At 42.5% G+C, this 18,221-nt stretch overlaps 1 protein-coding gene across 2 annotated transcripts in view; it reads left to right on the forward strand.

The window, feature by feature from the left end:
- The first annotated feature begins 5,628 nt into the window (after nt 1-5,628).
- PRKG2 (protein kinase cGMP-dependent 2) overlaps nt 5,629-18,221 on the forward strand; it is a 34,160-nt gene continuing 21,567 nt past the window's right edge. Inside the window, exons 1-4 of one of the 2 annotated variants that reach the window (XM_064651628.1) lie at nt 5,629-5,813; nt 9,184-9,690; nt 15,111-15,277; nt 16,720-16,833. In XM_064651628.1, the coding sequence (XP_064507698.1) occupies nt 9,197-9,690; nt 15,111-15,277; nt 16,720-16,833 (775 nt within the window). In that variant the 5' untranslated portion in view covers nt 5,629-5,813; nt 9,184-9,196. The remainder of the gene's footprint in view (nt 5,814-9,183; nt 9,691-15,110; nt 15,278-16,719; nt 16,834-18,221) is intronic. The other variant, XM_064651627.1, reaches the window with a different exon arrangement.

Consider the following 18,221-nt stretch of genomic DNA (forward strand, 5'->3'; position numbering starts at 1 on the left):
ATAACAGTCTGTGAGCCACTCAAGGGAGTGTGGGAAAACTGAACAAAGGATTTGAACAGGAAAGAGTAGTGTAAAAGATTTTTGAGATAGAGAAGCAATAGTCATTGTGCACCTACTGGAGAGAAAAAAAAAAAACAATTGTTCCCAAGGTCTTTATATTAACACGAAAGTGGTGTGGAGCAAAGAGCTTCTATGGCAATGTGTGATGTGGTTCCTGACTCTGGAGCCTCAATGAGACAGTTCTTGTGCTTAAAACGTACAGCCTGAAGTATGTCACTGATTCAGACCCCAAGAAACCTTAAAATGATGGTCATGGAATTCAGAAACAGAGTAACCAGTTATCTCTACATCCACCTCAGTGTGACTTTGCTATATGATGTCAATACGGTTTTGCTTAGAGAGTTCAGTAGAATCAAGATGTTCTCTCTGCCACTGCAAATGGTCATGAGTAGTGATGTCTCGTGTTACAAAACTAAATAGTCACCTCGAAAATGTTCTTGTAGCATTTTAATCAGACTGTGGTTGTTAAGATCACACAGTGCATTTAGACACGCTATAACAATACAGTTGTATTGTAATAAAAGATGTACCTTCCAGGTTGCTACAGGAGAAATGGCCCAGGCAGTTGTAACTGGGTTCCTGTGAAAGAATGTAGTAGCTTGTTTACAACTTATAATATGTCTACTCCTGAAAAACATTAGCAAGATACAACCCTCATGGGAAGCTTTGATTTATACTGTAAGTGTTGGGTCAAATCAAGACAAAATTTCTCCCATAATATTAACCTTCTGTTTGAATTACCAATTCGTTTTTACTTCCAGTGTCAAATAAATGCAGTTTTGAAGTATTTTAAAACTCATGTTAAAATATTTTCAATATTGGAATTTCAATTTCGAAAGGCTGACCAGGGATAGAAATTAATAAATTTTATCTCTTGAAGAACATTAAGAACATAGAAAACGCCGTATCTCCATATCACCACAGGAGAAGTTGTAGTTCAGAGTTCCCATTGATTATAGATGTTATAACAGGAATCTAAAACTTGCCTGGTGAGCTAAACAGTGCAGGACAGTATCACCATAGGCCAGCCCATAGCTACTGTACCATTTAAAGCCTTTTGAGTTTGCATGATTCCTGCTGTAATGAGTACACACAACCTGTATTCCTTTTTGCTTTTGAGATGTTCTTCATCTGTGGTGGGAGAGGACAGCAGATGGGAACTGACCTAGACCCAGTATGTAGAAGGCCAGCATAAAGGACTCTGCACATACTATATATTTACACCTAGAAATGGTCCAAATTAATTGCTCAGGACTGTTTCTGACAGGTAATAGCACTATTTTCAGCCAGAATGATTTATATGGCCCAGGAGCTCTTTAACATACCAGCACAGGCCCTTTAAGTGCCCCTTATTTCTCATGTTCACAGTCCATACCTGAGGGGTAGTAGATGACTTTGGGCTGATGCTCAGCATCTTGTGAAGATGGGCAAGAAGTAGCTTGCTCTCAATACAGTGAAAAAAAGCAGAAGAGCCAGCAAAGGTGGTAAATGATCTGTGTCAGGTGAAGTTCTGATGCAGTTCTTTTCTTTCTAGGATTTTGCACTGCTCCTGCTTGCAGTATTCATCCTGCTTTTGTCTAAGTGAGTGAGAGTGGTGGAACTGAGGGGTTGGGGCAAGAATTTTTCTGTGCAGAAGTCCTATTAACCTGGCACAAGATGTGCCCTTGCTGTGCTTTCCTTTCCAGTGGTTAGAGTATTCTTGGCTGGAGGAAGTTATGGCCAAGTAGAAGCTAGCCTGGTGAGTGAACTGGCACTGCCTAAGGCAATGTTCAAAGGCTTGTTTATTATTTGGGGCACAGATGGCAAATAAATATCCATTATTTCATGTAATCAAATGACTGGTTTCTGTTTGAGAATTAAGAAACAATGCCATTTCCCTCATACAGTCCCTCTTTTGTATGCCATGATCTTTATTATATCTGTCTAAAGAGACTGCTGAAGACATTCTAGCATCATTCAATCTGTTGATCAGTGATCAAAAGAGGCAGTAAAATGTGGTGAACTCTGCCCAATGATCATTTTAGCAGGATGAGAAGCTGTCTTTCCTACAAGGCTAAGGAGGAGAATTTTTCTGGCAACTGGTGACAGAAAGAAAAGCAGGATCTCTTGTTATCTGCTGTCTTCTGAACAACCACTGTCATGATCCCAGCCTCAAGCCAGGTCTGCAGCACCACCTCTCGCCAAGGATGTTGTTCCAAAACAGGTTCTCCCACCCAGTGTGCAAGAGAAAAATCCACACACAGAGTCAAGGTATTTGATTTACTTACAGTTCTGTGCAGAAAGGGGTGCTGGCTGGCAAATCCACAAAGCCAGCATGACGACTATCAAAACCTTTCACTATTTATACATTTTAACAAACAAAACACCTTTTTTATTCCTTCACGGCATTAGAGCTTAGATGATTTATGTGCTTTAGCTTTCAAGAGCTTAGATGATTTATGTGCTTTAGCTTTCAAACAATGTTTTTCTGATTGTTTGATTTTTAATTATGGGACTGCTCCAAAGATGGTTAGTGTCCAGAGGTGCTAGATGAGCCAAAACCACAGAAATACCCCCATCCCCACAAAAAAAAACCCCAAACAAAACCAAACCAAAACAAAAACAAAAAACAACCCCCCAAACCCAAACAAACAAACAAACAAAAAACCAACAACAACAACAAAAAATCTTTTATATGGGGTGGAGGGGAAGAATGGATCAACCCCAAACAAAACTCTTTTTCTGGAACTTCAGTAGCAAGTGAGACTGTGTTGTGTTTCAGGTTGAAGTCCACCTTCTGGATTACTCAACAGGATAGCCACAAAATTTAGAGCAAAATTCTTAGAATATAGAAATATTTCCCAAAGCATGAAAGAAGCAGAAGCATTGTTACTTTGTAATCCCCACCTGTTTGATTTCTACCTAAAAAAAACCCAAAACCAAAACAATCAAAAAAAAACAAGCACAAAAGAAACCAAACACCAAGAAAGCAACATTTAACACCATCTATTTTATTTTGCTTCAAAACATGAACTCAGCAGGAGCAAGATACAATCTAAATCCCCATTTTTTCAAGCTCCTGCTCCTCAATCCTTCATGGCAATAAATATCTCATCCATTTCTTGCTAAGACAGCAGTACAAACGGAAAAGATTAACAACAGGACACTCCTGTTGTGCTTTGTATGTTTATTTCTGCCCCTGCAATTTGCAGACAGGACAGTAAGACTTACAGAATATAGGGCTTGTGTAATGTGACTGTACAGCTTTTTCTTTCACAATTAGACCAAAATAAGTTGCCAGTTTTCCAAGTTTTTAAGCTAACTCATATCAAATGAACTTCCAGTCTAGATTGACCAAAGCATCCCTAACTGTAACCCAAACATATTGCTACCCTGAAACAAGTTCTGAGGGTGGAAAAAGGGGCTCTGTAACATATCAAAGGAATTTTTAGAATAGGTGTGACAGCTATACTTGCCCTAGCAGGCATGAAGCCTTCCAGACAGTGACCTGCACCTGATCTCTGTCATGCAGTGGCTGGCTTCAGGTATGTGACGCTGACCTCTGAAGTCTCCTGGCAGGTGAACTGAGGGGGGTGCCCATTACCTTTTCCACTTTTACCAACAAAGAGCAAGACTCCATGTATCCCTGGTTTACCATAAGTAGGGAGCAGTCTCCAGGTTCCTGACTGCATTTCTTACGAACTTTGTGACAGGAAAAGAGGGTGCTGTCAAACTGCCTTACACTGCAGGGAATCCAAGTCAATTGCTGCTTCCCAGAGCAGCTCATTTCCAGAGTGTAGGCAGATACTGGGACAACTTTTCTCATTACATGCTTCTCTGATTACCATAACATTTCTGTCTTGAGATATTGAGTAGTCAGTGAAATGTATGTGACCAACATTTTTTTATAAGTTTTTCTTTTGTGATTGAGAACTCCAATGTAAGTGGAAGAACACAGAGCCCTTCTCAGGCTGTTCCTGTTAAGATTTATGTGAGCTGCTTACTCCCAGATATTGCCAGTGATTATGGAAGCCATGATGAACACTGAGATCTGTTGAAATCAAAGAAAGATTTAGAGGTAGGCAAAGTGACTTTGGTGTATGTGATGGAGTTGCCTGGAGTATTAAATAGATAGATATTTGTAGAGATTTTTTGCTAATGTGGCTGCCAGAATTGCACATAAGTGCAATACCAGCGCTGGCTGGTATTTTGATAAGCAATTTGAAGTTCATGAATGGTGTTGAGGAATGCACCTGGTGCCGGTAGCCTGGTGTGCAGCTGCAGTGGGAGCCGCAGGTTGTACCCTGGGTGGAGGAATGGCTGGAGCCCCAAGCAAGGGGCCGTGACTCGGAGCCAACCCTTTGCCTGACAAAGGGCATGAGGACCTGTGGGCTCTGGCTGTCACCCAGAGACTCCGTAGAACCCAAATAAACAACAAGACCTCAGATCAAAAGGCACATGCAAGGAGCACATGAGGAATCGTTGCACTGACTGTAAGGGTATAAAAGCTCTGTGACTCCTTTGTTGAGGGTCCCTTCCCAGAGGCAGCAGCTAGAGCTGTTATGGTGTTGCTGCACCACCATTAAATTATTTAAGACATTTGGAACTCTGCTATGGGAAACCTGTCTGAGTGTATGAGTGTGAGGTGTGCAGGGAGTCAAGCAGGGCACCTGTTGGGTCACTGGAGCCACCTGCTGTGAAGGGGCTTCAGTCCCAGCAGTGACAGCCCGGGGTGGTGTGAGTGTGACTGCCACAGTGGCTCCCAGATGCTCAGACAGGAAAGTTTTCTTAACTGTGGGTCAGGAAAGAATTTGGGGTCAATGTAAAGAAAGAGAGCCTCAAATGGAGATAGTAGGTGTAGAGGAGAAAACTGGAGAGTCCGTGTCCTAGAGGCTACAGGTTGGGGTTAGACTAAGTTTGCTTGACAGCATCAGAAGGAGGGATGTGCATGCAGCCTGTTATAAAATCCTTTCACCGTTGTTTTGTCAGGTTGTTTGTGCCTAGCAAGCCTTGATTTGAAGGCAGATGTTTGGAATCAACATAAAGATATGCGCAGCAGAGAACAGCCCTTGTGAAACCTGTACTCTGCCAAGAGTCAGTGTTGAGCACAGAGGCAATGCTCTACTCTGGGGCCAGCCGTGGTGCTCCAGCGTGAGTGAGGACACACCCCGGGACACGAGCAGGTTCTTTGCAGGAGAGCTGCGTACTGGTGCCTAAGGGTCAGCTGCAGATTACAAAGGCTGCAGGATCTCTACAGCTGTGTGCCCGACAGTCACGCCAAGACCTATCCATGCGGCAGCGGAAAGCAAACAGGGCACACACTTGTCAGCATGGCCCGAGCTGGGCCCTGCATTTACCTCTGTGCCAAGCGGGATGCATTGAGGAGCCCGGCTTGTCTGTCCCTGCCCGCCTGGGACGGGGTGTCCGCCTCCCTGCCGAGCCCGGGCACCGCACCGGAGGCTCCCCACGCCCTGCAAGCCCCTGCCCCTCCCTGGGCGGGGGACAGCGCAGCGCCCCCACAGCCCCCGCACCGCCGGAGGAGGGAGGGAAGGAGAGGAGGAAAGAGGGGAGGGAAGGAGAGAGAGAGAGGGAAGGAGAGGGGGAGAGACGGGCGGACACCGCAGCCCCCGCCCTTCTCCCCCCGCTCCCGTGACGGGCTGCGAGCAGGCGGGAGCGGCGCTACCGCCCAGCCCGGCTCCAAGGGAGCATCGCTCCGTTCCTGCCGCCGCCCAGCACCGTCCTGGATCGGGGCCCGGGGCCAGCTGAGCACGCAGGTGAGGGACCGGGCAGCAGGCACCGAGAGGCGCCGGCGGGAGCGTGCGGGGAGCGGGGGAGGCCGGGAGCGGCTGCGGGGGAGCCCGGAGGAGCTGCGGCCTCCCCGGGGCGACGCCGGGCTCCGGCGGGGCGGGGGCCGGGCGGGGGTCCTGGCCCGGTAGCGCCCGCCCCCCGCGGGCCTGGGGCGGACCTGGTTTCGGCTGGCGCTGGATCCCGTGAGCATCCCTTAGGCATCCATTGAGCACCCCGTTAGCATCCCGCGGCGGGCAGTCTCGGCTCCCCTGCGTGGGTTTTGACTCTGCCCGGTCCCTGGCCGAGTCTGTCCAGCGACCTCGAAAGAGCGTGTGAGGTGCCCTGTAGTAAAACACAGTGCATGCTCTGGCTTTGCTTTTTGCCTCATTAGCTGTGGGTAGAGGTTGGTCAGACCTCGGAGGCATAAGGTTTTAAGTTGTCTGTTAGAACTGACTACTGTAATGTTGAATTAACCAAATCACCTGTCAGTCTTTTCTTCAATCCTGCCGTGTACTTGATCGTGACTTTCCTACACAAGTGGCCAATCCAATGACTCGTTCCATTCTACGCTGACAATTAATTGTGCATATGCAATGGGCAGACAGAAGTTCCTAACATTTTCTGTCTAGTGGGGTTGATATCTTAGGGACTTTAACCACCACACAGTAAACCTGTTGTTTCTGGATACAATACAATTAGCAGGTTTTTCTGTGCCCTGGGACAGTCACCTTGCCCTATATAAAGATAATTTTAAAGTGCATGTGATATCCTTTATTTGAAATGCAGCGACTGTCACTGCAGTGACAGCAGTAACAGAGAATGCTACCATGTTGTGTGTGATGGTGTGTTTCCCATAATCTTCATTTCTACTTTCTGTATTGTAACATTTAGTTTAAGTTGGTTTTGTTTGTGGTTTTTTTAATATGGTTGCATGCTGAGCTAAGATCTTTGGTTAAGCCATGTTTAGTGATACCTAGGTCCCTCTTCAGAGTTATTTGGTTTGGTACCTTGATGTGCAATTTGTTTAAATTCTCCTGTGCAGTACAGATTTGCCTTTATTTCTGACATACTACCCTGTTAAAAAGCTAAGGCACCAGCTGTCAAAATGCATCTGGGAAATTGGGACAAGAGAAAAATATTATGCAAAGTCACAATAAGCAAGACAGAGTTGAGAAGAAAGACTGTTTTAAGGAAAACTAGATTTGCAATGTAAGTTACCTTGTCAACTATTTCAATTCTAACTCTTTGAAGGCTGTAAACCAGAACATAATTGTGCATCTGTCAGAAGTATGGCTATACTAACCAGTAAAGGAATTTTACTGAAGCTTTCAAATGTATTTCTTGTTGTCTGATCAACGTACCTTGTCAGGGACCTGTTCTTATCCAGTTCCAATGAAATGGTAAAAGAGGTTAGCTTAAACCGTATGACTTGGGGTTCATCCTGAAAAAGTTGTAGTGCATTCATGAGGCAGAAAAACAGCTACTTTGGGCCTACTAATGCCTGATCACAATAGCAGCATGGTTAGTGCACCAGTAATTTCATAACACTTATTAAAATAGCTTATTGATAAGGCAAAAATCAGAGTACAAGTAAACAGTTTGTGCTTCATCTAAGAAAGCAGATATTTTCTGTGCTGTGGTCTTCTGCAAGAAGAATACAATTGGACAGGAACCTGGTCAGGGGTTTGGGGAAAAACTCTATGTGCAGCTAAGGCCTGAACAATATGGCCCTAAGCTCATTCCTTCTCTCCTGGTGGAGTTCTCCTTAGGCCTGAGCTGAACCAAACTGTAACCTGCCACTGTTGGGGTGCACAGATGGGATTTATAGGCAGGCTTTGCTCCCCAGGACTGGTTCTGGTGTACAGTGGGCTGGTGATTGTTGAACACTAGAGTCCCAAAAGTAACAGGTTTTTTGCCCCATCAGCTTGTGCATTTAATAGAGTCTGACCAAAGCAGCAGGCACTTCTTCCTTGATCCTCTTAAAAGGATACAGTAAAATATGCCAAAGATGGTGTCCAAGGAAGAAGATGGGTCTCTGCAAATCTACTGAAGGCTGCTCTTTGCAGCGAGTGCTCAGAGCATAGCTGTTCTCAGGATTCCAGGACCTTTTTTTTTTTTTTTGCTTGGTCACTCTTCATGAGTAGCCAATGGAAGGGGGTAATTCCCCATAAAAAGATAATTGTTCCTTGACAGCAATAGCAGCTGTTACACTAGCATATATGAGCCGGTTTTAAATTATTAAGTGAGCTGCAGAAATTGTGCCACCTGCCTGCCTTTGATAGGGGTACATTGGGTCTAACTCTATGCTGTCCTGAATTTGTAATCAGCAAAAGACAGCTGGGTTTGTCAAGCTTTTGGAGTGATGTCTGTATGAGGAAGGGCTTGTCATTCTGGGAAAGAATTCAGGCATATGCTCAGGCAGAGAACTAGCCTAGAAATGTACAGAATCATATTGAAGAGATTCATAGAGAGAAGTCTTTCTGAAATTGGCTTTTCCTGATTTTGGCATCCTTGGTTTTCTACTGGAAGAAATAAATAAAAGGAGGTGGTAGTTCTTCATGCAAGAAGCAGACCTGTGCAACTCCTTGCTGAGGTCCTGCCATGGTCTGCAGATAAGAAGTTTACAAGGGTTGGAAGGGAACTGAGACAAGTACTAGGATTAGAGGCCCATTGAGAATTAGATAATACATATCAGGCCCAGAAAATCTGAAATTTCAGAGAATATTTCAGTCAAGCTGCCTCTATGCTCATTCCTGTTGATACCCATTCCTGGGCATCTCCCTACGGTTGCGTTTGGAGACAGTTACAAGCTAGCCAGACTCCTGATCAGTATGGTCATAATCCTTAATTTTTTTCCCAAAACTTATTCTTAACACTTATTCTTAATAACCACATATCCTTTATGTCGGGCTGATATGCAGCCACTGGTTAAATTAGTCTGTGTACTCAATAATTATTCCTCAATGGAGAATTGACCCAACTTTTATTTTTTGCCTCCAACAATTTTCTTGCTTCAGCAGTCGAGCTCAAGGTTTTCTGCTTCCCACTGTTTGTCTCATCTTTGTTAGGCTGATAGGAGCTTACACATCTCTTTGACTCACAAAAATGAAGTGATAGCCATCAGATCTTCTGCTTTGTCTTTAGTACCCTACCTACCTCTGTTCTTTGCCCTTTACTACACTGACTTGCAGGACTGGAAAAGATGAAAGCAATCAACTGTGTTTACTATAGTTGTATATGGCAAATTCAGCTGCCAGTTAAATACTAAAGTCATTGTTTGCCATTCCGTGATTTTTATTTTATTTTTTATTCTTCTTGGAGAACAAAATAAAACTGCAAATTTATTTTCTTGCTTAGGTCTCTGGACAAAATGGGGAATAGATTAGTGAAACCCAAGCATCTGAGGCAGACAGACAGACACGTAGCAAACCTTGCTATTGGCTGTGCTGCCAACCATAAGTTTTTGATGGACCCATGCCTAGGCATCAGTGTGATCAATGGGCAAGCTGATGTTCTTTGCAGCAAGATACTCGAACTGGAAAAGGAGCTGAAGAGAAAAGACCAAGAGCTGCAAGACAGTCAAAGTCATGTTGCTGAGCTTCAGGAACAGCTGGCTATGCAGACTAAGGTCATAGCAGAACTCACCAAGGAACTTCAGAGCAAGTGTACACAGCTGAACAAGCTCCAGGATGTTGTTAGCACTCAAGGAGAGCACTCTCTTCAGCCTTCTCCATTGAAAGTTTCTGCCAGTAGGAGGAGAGGAGCCAAGGAAGGTGTGTCTGCAGAGCCGACAACGCGGCTGTACGATTTGAGCAGGAAAGCCATGTTTTCCCTTGAAAGAGCAACGGTCCGAAAGGATTCCAGGTGAGCTCATTTCAGAGGGCTTATGTGATTGCGTTACAAGGATAATACTTTTGTCACAATGATATACTGTTCTCATGATAAATCAAGATTAAAATAACCATCTTTTTCATATAGGCTTTGTCGCTGTGGTAGTGAAATGCAGGTTGTGTGATTCTTTAACCAAGAATCATCTGTGTCCCACAGACTTCAGATGAAGAGTGGTGTGGGTAGGCTCTGTGTTTTAGATGAGACTCTTATAGTCTTTTTGGGATTTATCTTTACAGCCAGCTAAGCAGAACCTAAGTGTCTTCTAGGCTAGACCTAAGCCTCTTAGCTCTGGGTTTGCCTAGTGCTCACAGCTTAAGCTATCATCTGGAACACTGATGAGAAGGTACCTGGATGCTTTCACCTGGTTTCATTCTTAATCCTACAGCATGGATGGCTTGGGAAGGAGCTGGTGACTCCACCTCAGCTCTCCCGAATGCAATAAGGACACTGTTCCTGAGCTGTGCACAAAGTTTGTCAGCCCAGTTTCAACTCGATCTGATACAGAATGCAATGAAATATTTTGTATGGTATGATTGTCTTCTTAGCTTCCTCCTGCCCTCCAGCTTCTGATAGTCATGGTGTAGGTAGGAACCGAATTTTACTTGTTCCTCTTTGAATCTAGTTATGCTTTCTAGACTCTGAAAGACCCAGAAATATCTGTGGTCCCAGCTGACCTTGTGGACAGATGTGTTGGACTGGTATCCTTAAACATAGGGACCTTGCAGTGTAGACAAAACCTGAGTATCTGTTTTAAAATGGTGGTAGCCAGAATCTATCTGGACTTCACCTAGTGGCTTAAGTGCCTCAGATTTGCAGGGAGCTTTATTATTCTGTTAAAAAAATCATGACATATATAAGTGTACCTTAGTAGACCTGAGAGTTATGAGACTTGATTTCTCATCCATCATGTCCAGCATTACACATTAGAGGGTGTCTTGTGAATCAGAAAGACTGCCTGAGTCACCATAAAGCACTGAGAACTTCAGCTAGCAGTGTTTTTCCACAAAGTAAGAGGACTGCATTAATATTTTATCACAAGTACCTGGGCAGTTTAAATCACTGTTTGTTTTAGGAGTGTTCTACTTGTAATCACCTACCTGACTTCTCCTTGGCACGATCCTTGTACTGTTGCCCACCAGATGGTTTTCTAGGGTGCTTTCAGAGACAGAATTGTAACAGCACTGAGGAGTAAAGGCAAGAGAAGAGCCCGTTGATTAGCTAAGTGCAGCAGTCAGAACAAAACCAAGTATTGCAGCTTAAGCAATCTAAATGTAATGCACATCATCTTTTGATGTGATAGTGGCCAAAGTATCATTTGATCTTCCAAATACTTTGGAAGCAAGCACAGCCAAAAAACTCCATCACAAAACTGTACTACTATGCACTACTCTGCTTCTCAGTTAGATAAGCTTGTGATACACACTTGTCTGACACCACCACCTTCCTACCGAGACAACCAAATGCTGAAAGGTACAAACCTTTGGTTTCCTTACCTGGGCAGCAAATACTGTAGTAGGTTAAGTTCAGACAGTTGGCATACACGTAAGAACAAAGTCTGACCTTTACTGTCTACAGAATTCTGTCCACTGTAACTAGCAAATACTGATCCTTTAGCCTAACAGTGTCTATAGAAGCATTTAGAGTTGCTGATATCAGTGGCTGCCTCTCCTTTATAGAGAAAGGACTTAATGCAGCCCCACTTCTGCGTAAGATAATTGCACAGTGTTGCTACACTGTTGTGAATGCAGTTATTTCAGAAGGAGGGGAAGCTCCATGCTATGTTCTTGAATTTGCATTGAGTCCAGAGTGTCACTCGCCCCTTTTAAAAATATTTATAAAACAAATGGCATAATGTTATACTATTCATTTAGCAGGGTTTTGAGTGCCATGCTTTTGTTTGGAGTATCTCAGCATGACTGATTTTGATGAAAATTTTAGAAGCTTTCAATAGTTCTTATCTATCCTATATGAGTGGATGTTTTTTCATGTTTTTTCTTCTCTTGAGCTAGTTGGGTAAATCCATATAATTTCAAAAAATTAGTTTTTTTCCTTAATGGCAGTTTAAGCATTGAAAATTTAACTAAAGCCTCAAGATTTCAGAGTTTGAACATGGTATATGAGAGCAGATCTCTCAGAAGTCCTTCAAATGGAAAATATTTTTAATCACTTAACCTTTGCAGTGTTAACAATCTAGGTGTCTCATTATCTATAGGATAGTTCTCCATTTTTCTGTGTTCTTACAGAGCAAGCTATTACCATCAGCAGCATTTAAACTGCCTTTATCAAGTCCCTTCCTATTAGGGGCTCAGGACTGTGACCCAGTTCTGTTATCAGCCATTATGGGCTGGGGAAGAACTATCTTGACCCTTGACATTGATGTCTTTTACCAGCCAATGCCAGCAGATAGCCAAAAATCTCTCATTAGTAGCAGAAAGGTACATTAAGAGAAAGCATATGGCAAAACATATGTTGTACCCTTGCACCTGTGAGGTGACATCTGTCTTATGATAGAAATAAATTCCCAATCCTGTTCACAAAAAGCTATTCTTAGGCTGTCGGGTGCTATTTCTAGAGTTTGACTGGGAATGTGTTGAAAGAGGCAGGGGGAACATTTCCATGAAAGCTAACAGCAGGTAGGGGAACAAAACCTGGAGAAGGATGCTATGGCAAAGCTGGCTCTGGGCAGTGAAGAAAAGTCCTACTAGAGGTGGGACCAAGAGATACCTCAACACCAGAACAGTTCTGTGCACCCCCTTTTTACCTTTTTAGTAGTACTCATAAGGACAACAACCAGTGCAAGTACTGGACTAAATGTCTTCTGTCCTCTCAGGACGTCTAGTTATTTCCAGCAGCCATTCTCAAAAGTGGAGCAGGTACAGGAGAAATGGAGAGACAACTGTTAGTGTGCTGGATGCCCAGAAATGAGCAAGCAACTGATTCAAGAGCCTGAGCTGCAGTTACCATATTCCTGAGTCCTTCACTCTGTGGCCACCTGCACTTCCTGGAAACAGCATAGCCTCCTATGTAGTTCTGGAAGCTTTTGTCCTCATTTTAAGTATTTGGTTATATGGAATTACTGTATTTTATTGCAGTATTGTATGCACCATGCAGGCCAGGGTGAATTAAATTAGAAGTTTGGTTTTAGCAGAAAACTAAGTTAGAGCTTATGTTCCAATAACCCTGTTGCTTTCAGCAGAAGCTAAGTTATGATCTCCATTTCTAAACACAGTCCTTACCGTAGCTACTTGATTTTGTTTTCTTGCCTCGTCTCATCGCCTTTCCTTATTTTCAGTCATTATATGGCTACTAACATTGTAAGTGTATTTACTTGCCCTGTGGTTGTTCGTTTCTGGATTGTCCTCAGGAGATTTTCCCACATAACCTAGTTTTGATGACAGCCTTGCATTGTTTTATGAGTACAAGCAAGAGTAGACCTTAAATGCCTCCAGAAAGCTGTCAGTGTTGACTTCATTACACGTCCTTACATGCATGTTAGGAACATGGGGCCTTAAAGGCAGAATTTATCTTTCACTTCAGCAGTAAAGCAAATCTAACCATAAAAGCTTCATCAGTGCAGCAGTTGTTTAGTTGCATTCATTTCTGACATGGACTCAAAGCACTGCTTTATAGGAAGCCCTTGACCCAGGACATGCACAAGTTCAATGAGAGCTCATAGATTGCCCAGTAGGTATGTATAGCCTGTTTTGACTCAGTTGGTTAGTCATTATTAGTGGATTCACCCACTGTTTATTTTCCCATGTTTTCTTCTTCTTAAAATCCAACCACTGGACTCTTCCACCAGCAGCTCAAATATAGACTGTTCTTGTCTTTACAACTCACTCATTTGCAACTCCTGTGCATTTACTACAACAGGAAATGATACAGAGACTGTCTCAGGGAGCAGCCAGAACAAGATTGCTCTGCAGGAGTAAGTGAACCAGATTACTACAGCACAGACAATTCCCTCACTAACCGGGATGCCATCCCCGAGGTCTGGGCAGGGTAGGCTCAGCAGGGTGGTGATAACAGGGTCCATCAGCAGTCCCACAGAAGAAGCAATCAATGAGATGCAAACTCTAGCCAGGAGACAGAAACGAAGTACTTACAATATCAAGCCAATACCCATCCAGAAGACAAAACCAAAATCAATTATTTCTGTAACATAACCCAGACAAGAACTAAATGCCCATACCTGGGCTTAAAGAGAATATGCATTCCAATGGGCAGAGGATGTGTGGTGGTCCCAAGGGAGGCTGAGCAGTGTAGGTAAGGCCTATTACTGCCCTCAGGGCTCTGACAGATCTGACCCAAGTCAGATGGGTACAGTGTTTCCCTTTTTCCAGTCACCTGGAACTTCACCTGACTGCCATGACTTTTCAAATATCATGGAGAGTGGCTTGGCAACTTCCAGTCTAAAAATTCTTAGAAGCAGTAGAGGAAAGGGCTTGCTTTGGGAAGATTCTCCCATGTTTGGTCATTCTTAAGGAGACTGAACATTTTTGACATCCCACATGAACAAACTATACAGGATTTTCACTCAGATAGCAGCATTTATGCTGTTTGTTGTCATCTGTGCAAAAGAAGTGGGCACAGTAGGGGTAGGAAGAGTTTTTCAGGGTTGTGGATGGAAGGCAAAGAGCAGTGCAAGAAGGAATCAGCACTAACCCTCCACCTCCACACACACCTCTCCTGCATCCTGGGCTTACTTTGTGAATTTTGGGACAACGTTCAAATAAACTTGCTTCGTAGCTATAAACAGGGAATGCCACAGGATCAGTGTTATTTTACCAGTGCAAGGGAAGTACTCTGTAGTCATTTTTCAGCCACATCATCAACAATTTTCTTCGTTTTACCCACCACCAGTGTCTTCTAACATTCTCCTAAGAAAAAACAACACCTGTTAATCATGTTTTTGCATACTTTTACTTCCATGCATCTTTTCACAACTCAGAAGAGAAACCCTTGATGAGGTTCTAGTACCATCAGTGTTGACTTTCATATCATCGGTGCTATGTTTTTGCTCGATATTAAAAAAAAAATGGTTTAGAATCTTAGAAAAGTTGACCTGATCTTATAACAAGCTGGCAATCCTGTGCAGGCAGTGCTGTGTGAAGACATACATTTCACATTTCTTTCCTTCAGATAAGCAAGGCTACATACCTGAGCTGTGCAGTGGGGAAAGAATATCGTGAGAAACGGTGCAAAATTTTCTGGGGAGCATGTCTTCCTGCAAGGATTGTAAAATCCTGCAAGGATTGAAATATTTGTCAGTGGTACTGGTCATGCAAGTATGAGAAATAAGGGGGAGCATCTTGAGGGGAATGAATGCTTGGTGAATAATATACCACAACCATGCTGGGTATTTTAAACTTTGGTGTTTTGTTTGCAACCAGTGAGAAGAAGCTTATCACGGACGCCCTGAATAGAAATCAGTTCTTGAAGAGACTGGAGCCTCACCAGACACGAGATATGGTGGAATGTATGTATGAAAGGACTTTTCAGCAAGGCAGCTACATCATCAGACAGGGAGAACCGGGCAATCACATTTTTGTGCTCAAAGGTGATTATTGCTTGCTTGTACAACACACAAGTGCAAGAAGCAGGAAAGTAGTTCAGAAGTTTTGGCAGAAAGCCACAGTGATGGTGTTTGTGCTCCTAAATAATTTATTCTGGCCCCGATGAGGGTGATGCAAGTTTTACCTGTGACTTTTATGAAACAGAGTGAGAAAAACAAAAAGCACCTTGGAAACTTGAATCTTGATTTAATGCTAATTCGTTACCTCTTTCGCTTACAAAAGCCTAGAGGCAAGGAAATTCTTTTTGTTCGTGCAGCCAAGCCCTTTTTCTCAAAAGGAAGAACAGGGATTATTTAAAATATTGAAGACTTCTCAATGGTGAACCCACTTCTAAAATAAACTTGCTTTCAACATTCTTGAGAGCTTATACTAGTTTTCTGTGTATGGGAAATCGAGAGGTGAGGTCTACATTTACTGTTCTTAAAGCTGAAATGTTTTTTGAGGTTTTTTTAAAGATCCGTTTGGATTTTTTTCTGGGAAAAAAAAAAAAGAGAAAAAACCAAACAAACAACAATGCAAACAAAAATCTTTAGGGTGAAAAAGCTTTCCTAAAATAATGCCAACTGGTCTGAAATAATCTCTCTGCAGTCATCTGTGCTGACTGCTACTGTGCTTACACACAAATCTCAAATTGCAGATCAGTCTTAGTGGACCCCAAGTTTAACACATGGAAGTTGCTCCTAAGAAGTATTGTCTCTTTCATCATCTCACCATTAAAAATTAATTTGCATATTAATTGCAATTTTGGACCACTAAAAGGCCCAGAGACTCATATGAATTGGAGTTCATGCTGTAAGGAGTATGTTCTGTTGAGGCAGGAATATTTAAGCTAGAAGCATCCTGGTATATGTTGGAAAAACATTTTCTGTCTTCTGGTTTCATATAGATGGATTAGTTTGAAAAAAATGATGGTAACTGTGTTAGGATAACACAAAATTCAGACTGTTTTTGGCTTTTACTAGATTTGTAGTAAAGCTTAAGAACAATTTCTTGAAGGAAGATTTATCGAGCATTTAATTTTTCTGCCTTCTCCTTTGCATTCTGCACATATATACACATACATGTGTATGAACAGACAAATCTCATGAGTAATTTCTCCAGTGAACTCCATTTTAAGACCTTAAGTTTATCTACACCACACTAGACTATCTGAACCACTATTGACTGGTTTGTTGTAGCCAAGATTTATCCCATTAGAATTTACAATGGCCCTCCCTTCGAGAGCAGATTTGTAGATTAGCAGTCCATTTAAAAAAAATAAATCTCTCCTGGTTTGTATGTGTGTTTCAAAGCACTGTTTGCATCGTTGCTCCCATTCCTGTGTTCCAGGGAGCGGCAAAGTTGGAAATATATTGATTTGTTTTCCATTCACTCTGTGCAGTTGAGCACAGTTTTTAACACCTGTTATCCTGATGATTTTTGACAGAGGGCAGTCTGGAAGTCTTTCAGCAGAATAAGCTACTATCCTCAATACCTGTGTGGACAGCATTTGGTGAACTAGCCATTTTATACAACTGCACACGGACAGCTTCTGTGAAAGGTACCTGTGGTTAATTATAACAACGTTGCTCAAAGTGAAAACTATGTATTTTTGTGAGGTCCCTGTTATATCCAGATTCTTTTCGAAGTTTTCATTTCATAATTGTTTGCATGTCTTGATTGTCTGCAGTAAGCTCATGTTTCCTTCCTTGAGTTCTTTCTGCTTGGGAACTCTAATAACACTATGCCATGAATATGGTTCCATGTCTAGCATGACACTTGATAAACAATTAGGCATCTCCAAAGTGTGCTGGTTAGCCTGACCTGTACCATGCTAACTACTAAGGAAGGATTGCATTTTAATTTTGGATGCTTTAGTAGTGGTGATGGTCTTTGGCTCTTATGTGCTTGTGTCAAATGCAAACCTGAGGCTAAATGACAGTGAATTTGAAAAGATATTAGAACCATGGTGTTTTTAGTAGAGCAGATAAAGTCTAATTCAAGAGGAAGGAAATATAATATGTAGGAATTAGTTCCTTTTGTACTTCTTTTAGTTCTGTGTTTTCATTATGTTACTGAGTCTTGCCTAGATCCATTTGCAACTGGGATCTGGGAGATTTGATTTTGACCTCAAATGTGGTGGTGGGAGAGATGGAACTTCCAGATGGGATGTGCTGCTTCTCTGAGGGAAATGCTTTTTGCATTTCGTGTTTGCAGACTGACCAGGATGGAGTTGTTAGGTGTTGCTCTGGTACCAATATCCCTCTTCCTGAGTATTCATCCATTAAATAACCCTTGATTCCTTTTCTAACCTGCCGTAATTTTTCTGGGACAAACAAGTAAATGACCAAATATGATTAAGATCATCATGTTTCCACTCTCCACCATTCCATAAGTATTACTTCTGTTTGAAGACTAATTTCCGTTCTTGTCTAAATCTGCAGGGACTTTGAACCACCAGTAAGTATGACGAGTTCGTCTCGACTTAATAAGGGGCAAATGGAATAAAACAATAAGTTGTTTGCTTTAAAAGCTTTTGGTCTTTCTTCCTGCACCCAGTTTAGGCACTTAATCATTGCTGGCTGTGCAGATGGAAGTTATTACATGTAATCTGTTTTTGTTGCTGCCTGATAAACAGAGCAGCATCGGTAATGTGATTACTTTTCTCTACTAGCATGTGGTTCTACTTGAATACATTCCCTGCTTTTCTTTTTTGCCTACTGTACAGTATTAGCATTATAAAGTAGTGTTTCTGCATAATAAGATGTCAAGCTGCTTTAGACCTTTGTTAACATTAATTGGTTTTGAGGTAGGACAAGAATTGTCCAATTATGGACAAGAAAGGGTATTTGAATACTTGAAATCACTGCAGAAACCTACCCCTCCCCAATAGCTTTCCCATCTTTCTCGTGGAGCAAGAGCAGTACTATGCCATAACTGAGCATGGAT

Source organism: Pseudopipra pipra, chromosome 4 (genome assembly GCF_036250125.1).
Source record: "Pseudopipra pipra isolate bDixPip1 chromosome 4, bDixPip1.hap1, whole genome shotgun sequence".
Classification (NCBI taxonomy): Eukaryota; Metazoa; Chordata; class Aves; order Passeriformes; family Pipridae; genus Pseudopipra; species Pseudopipra pipra.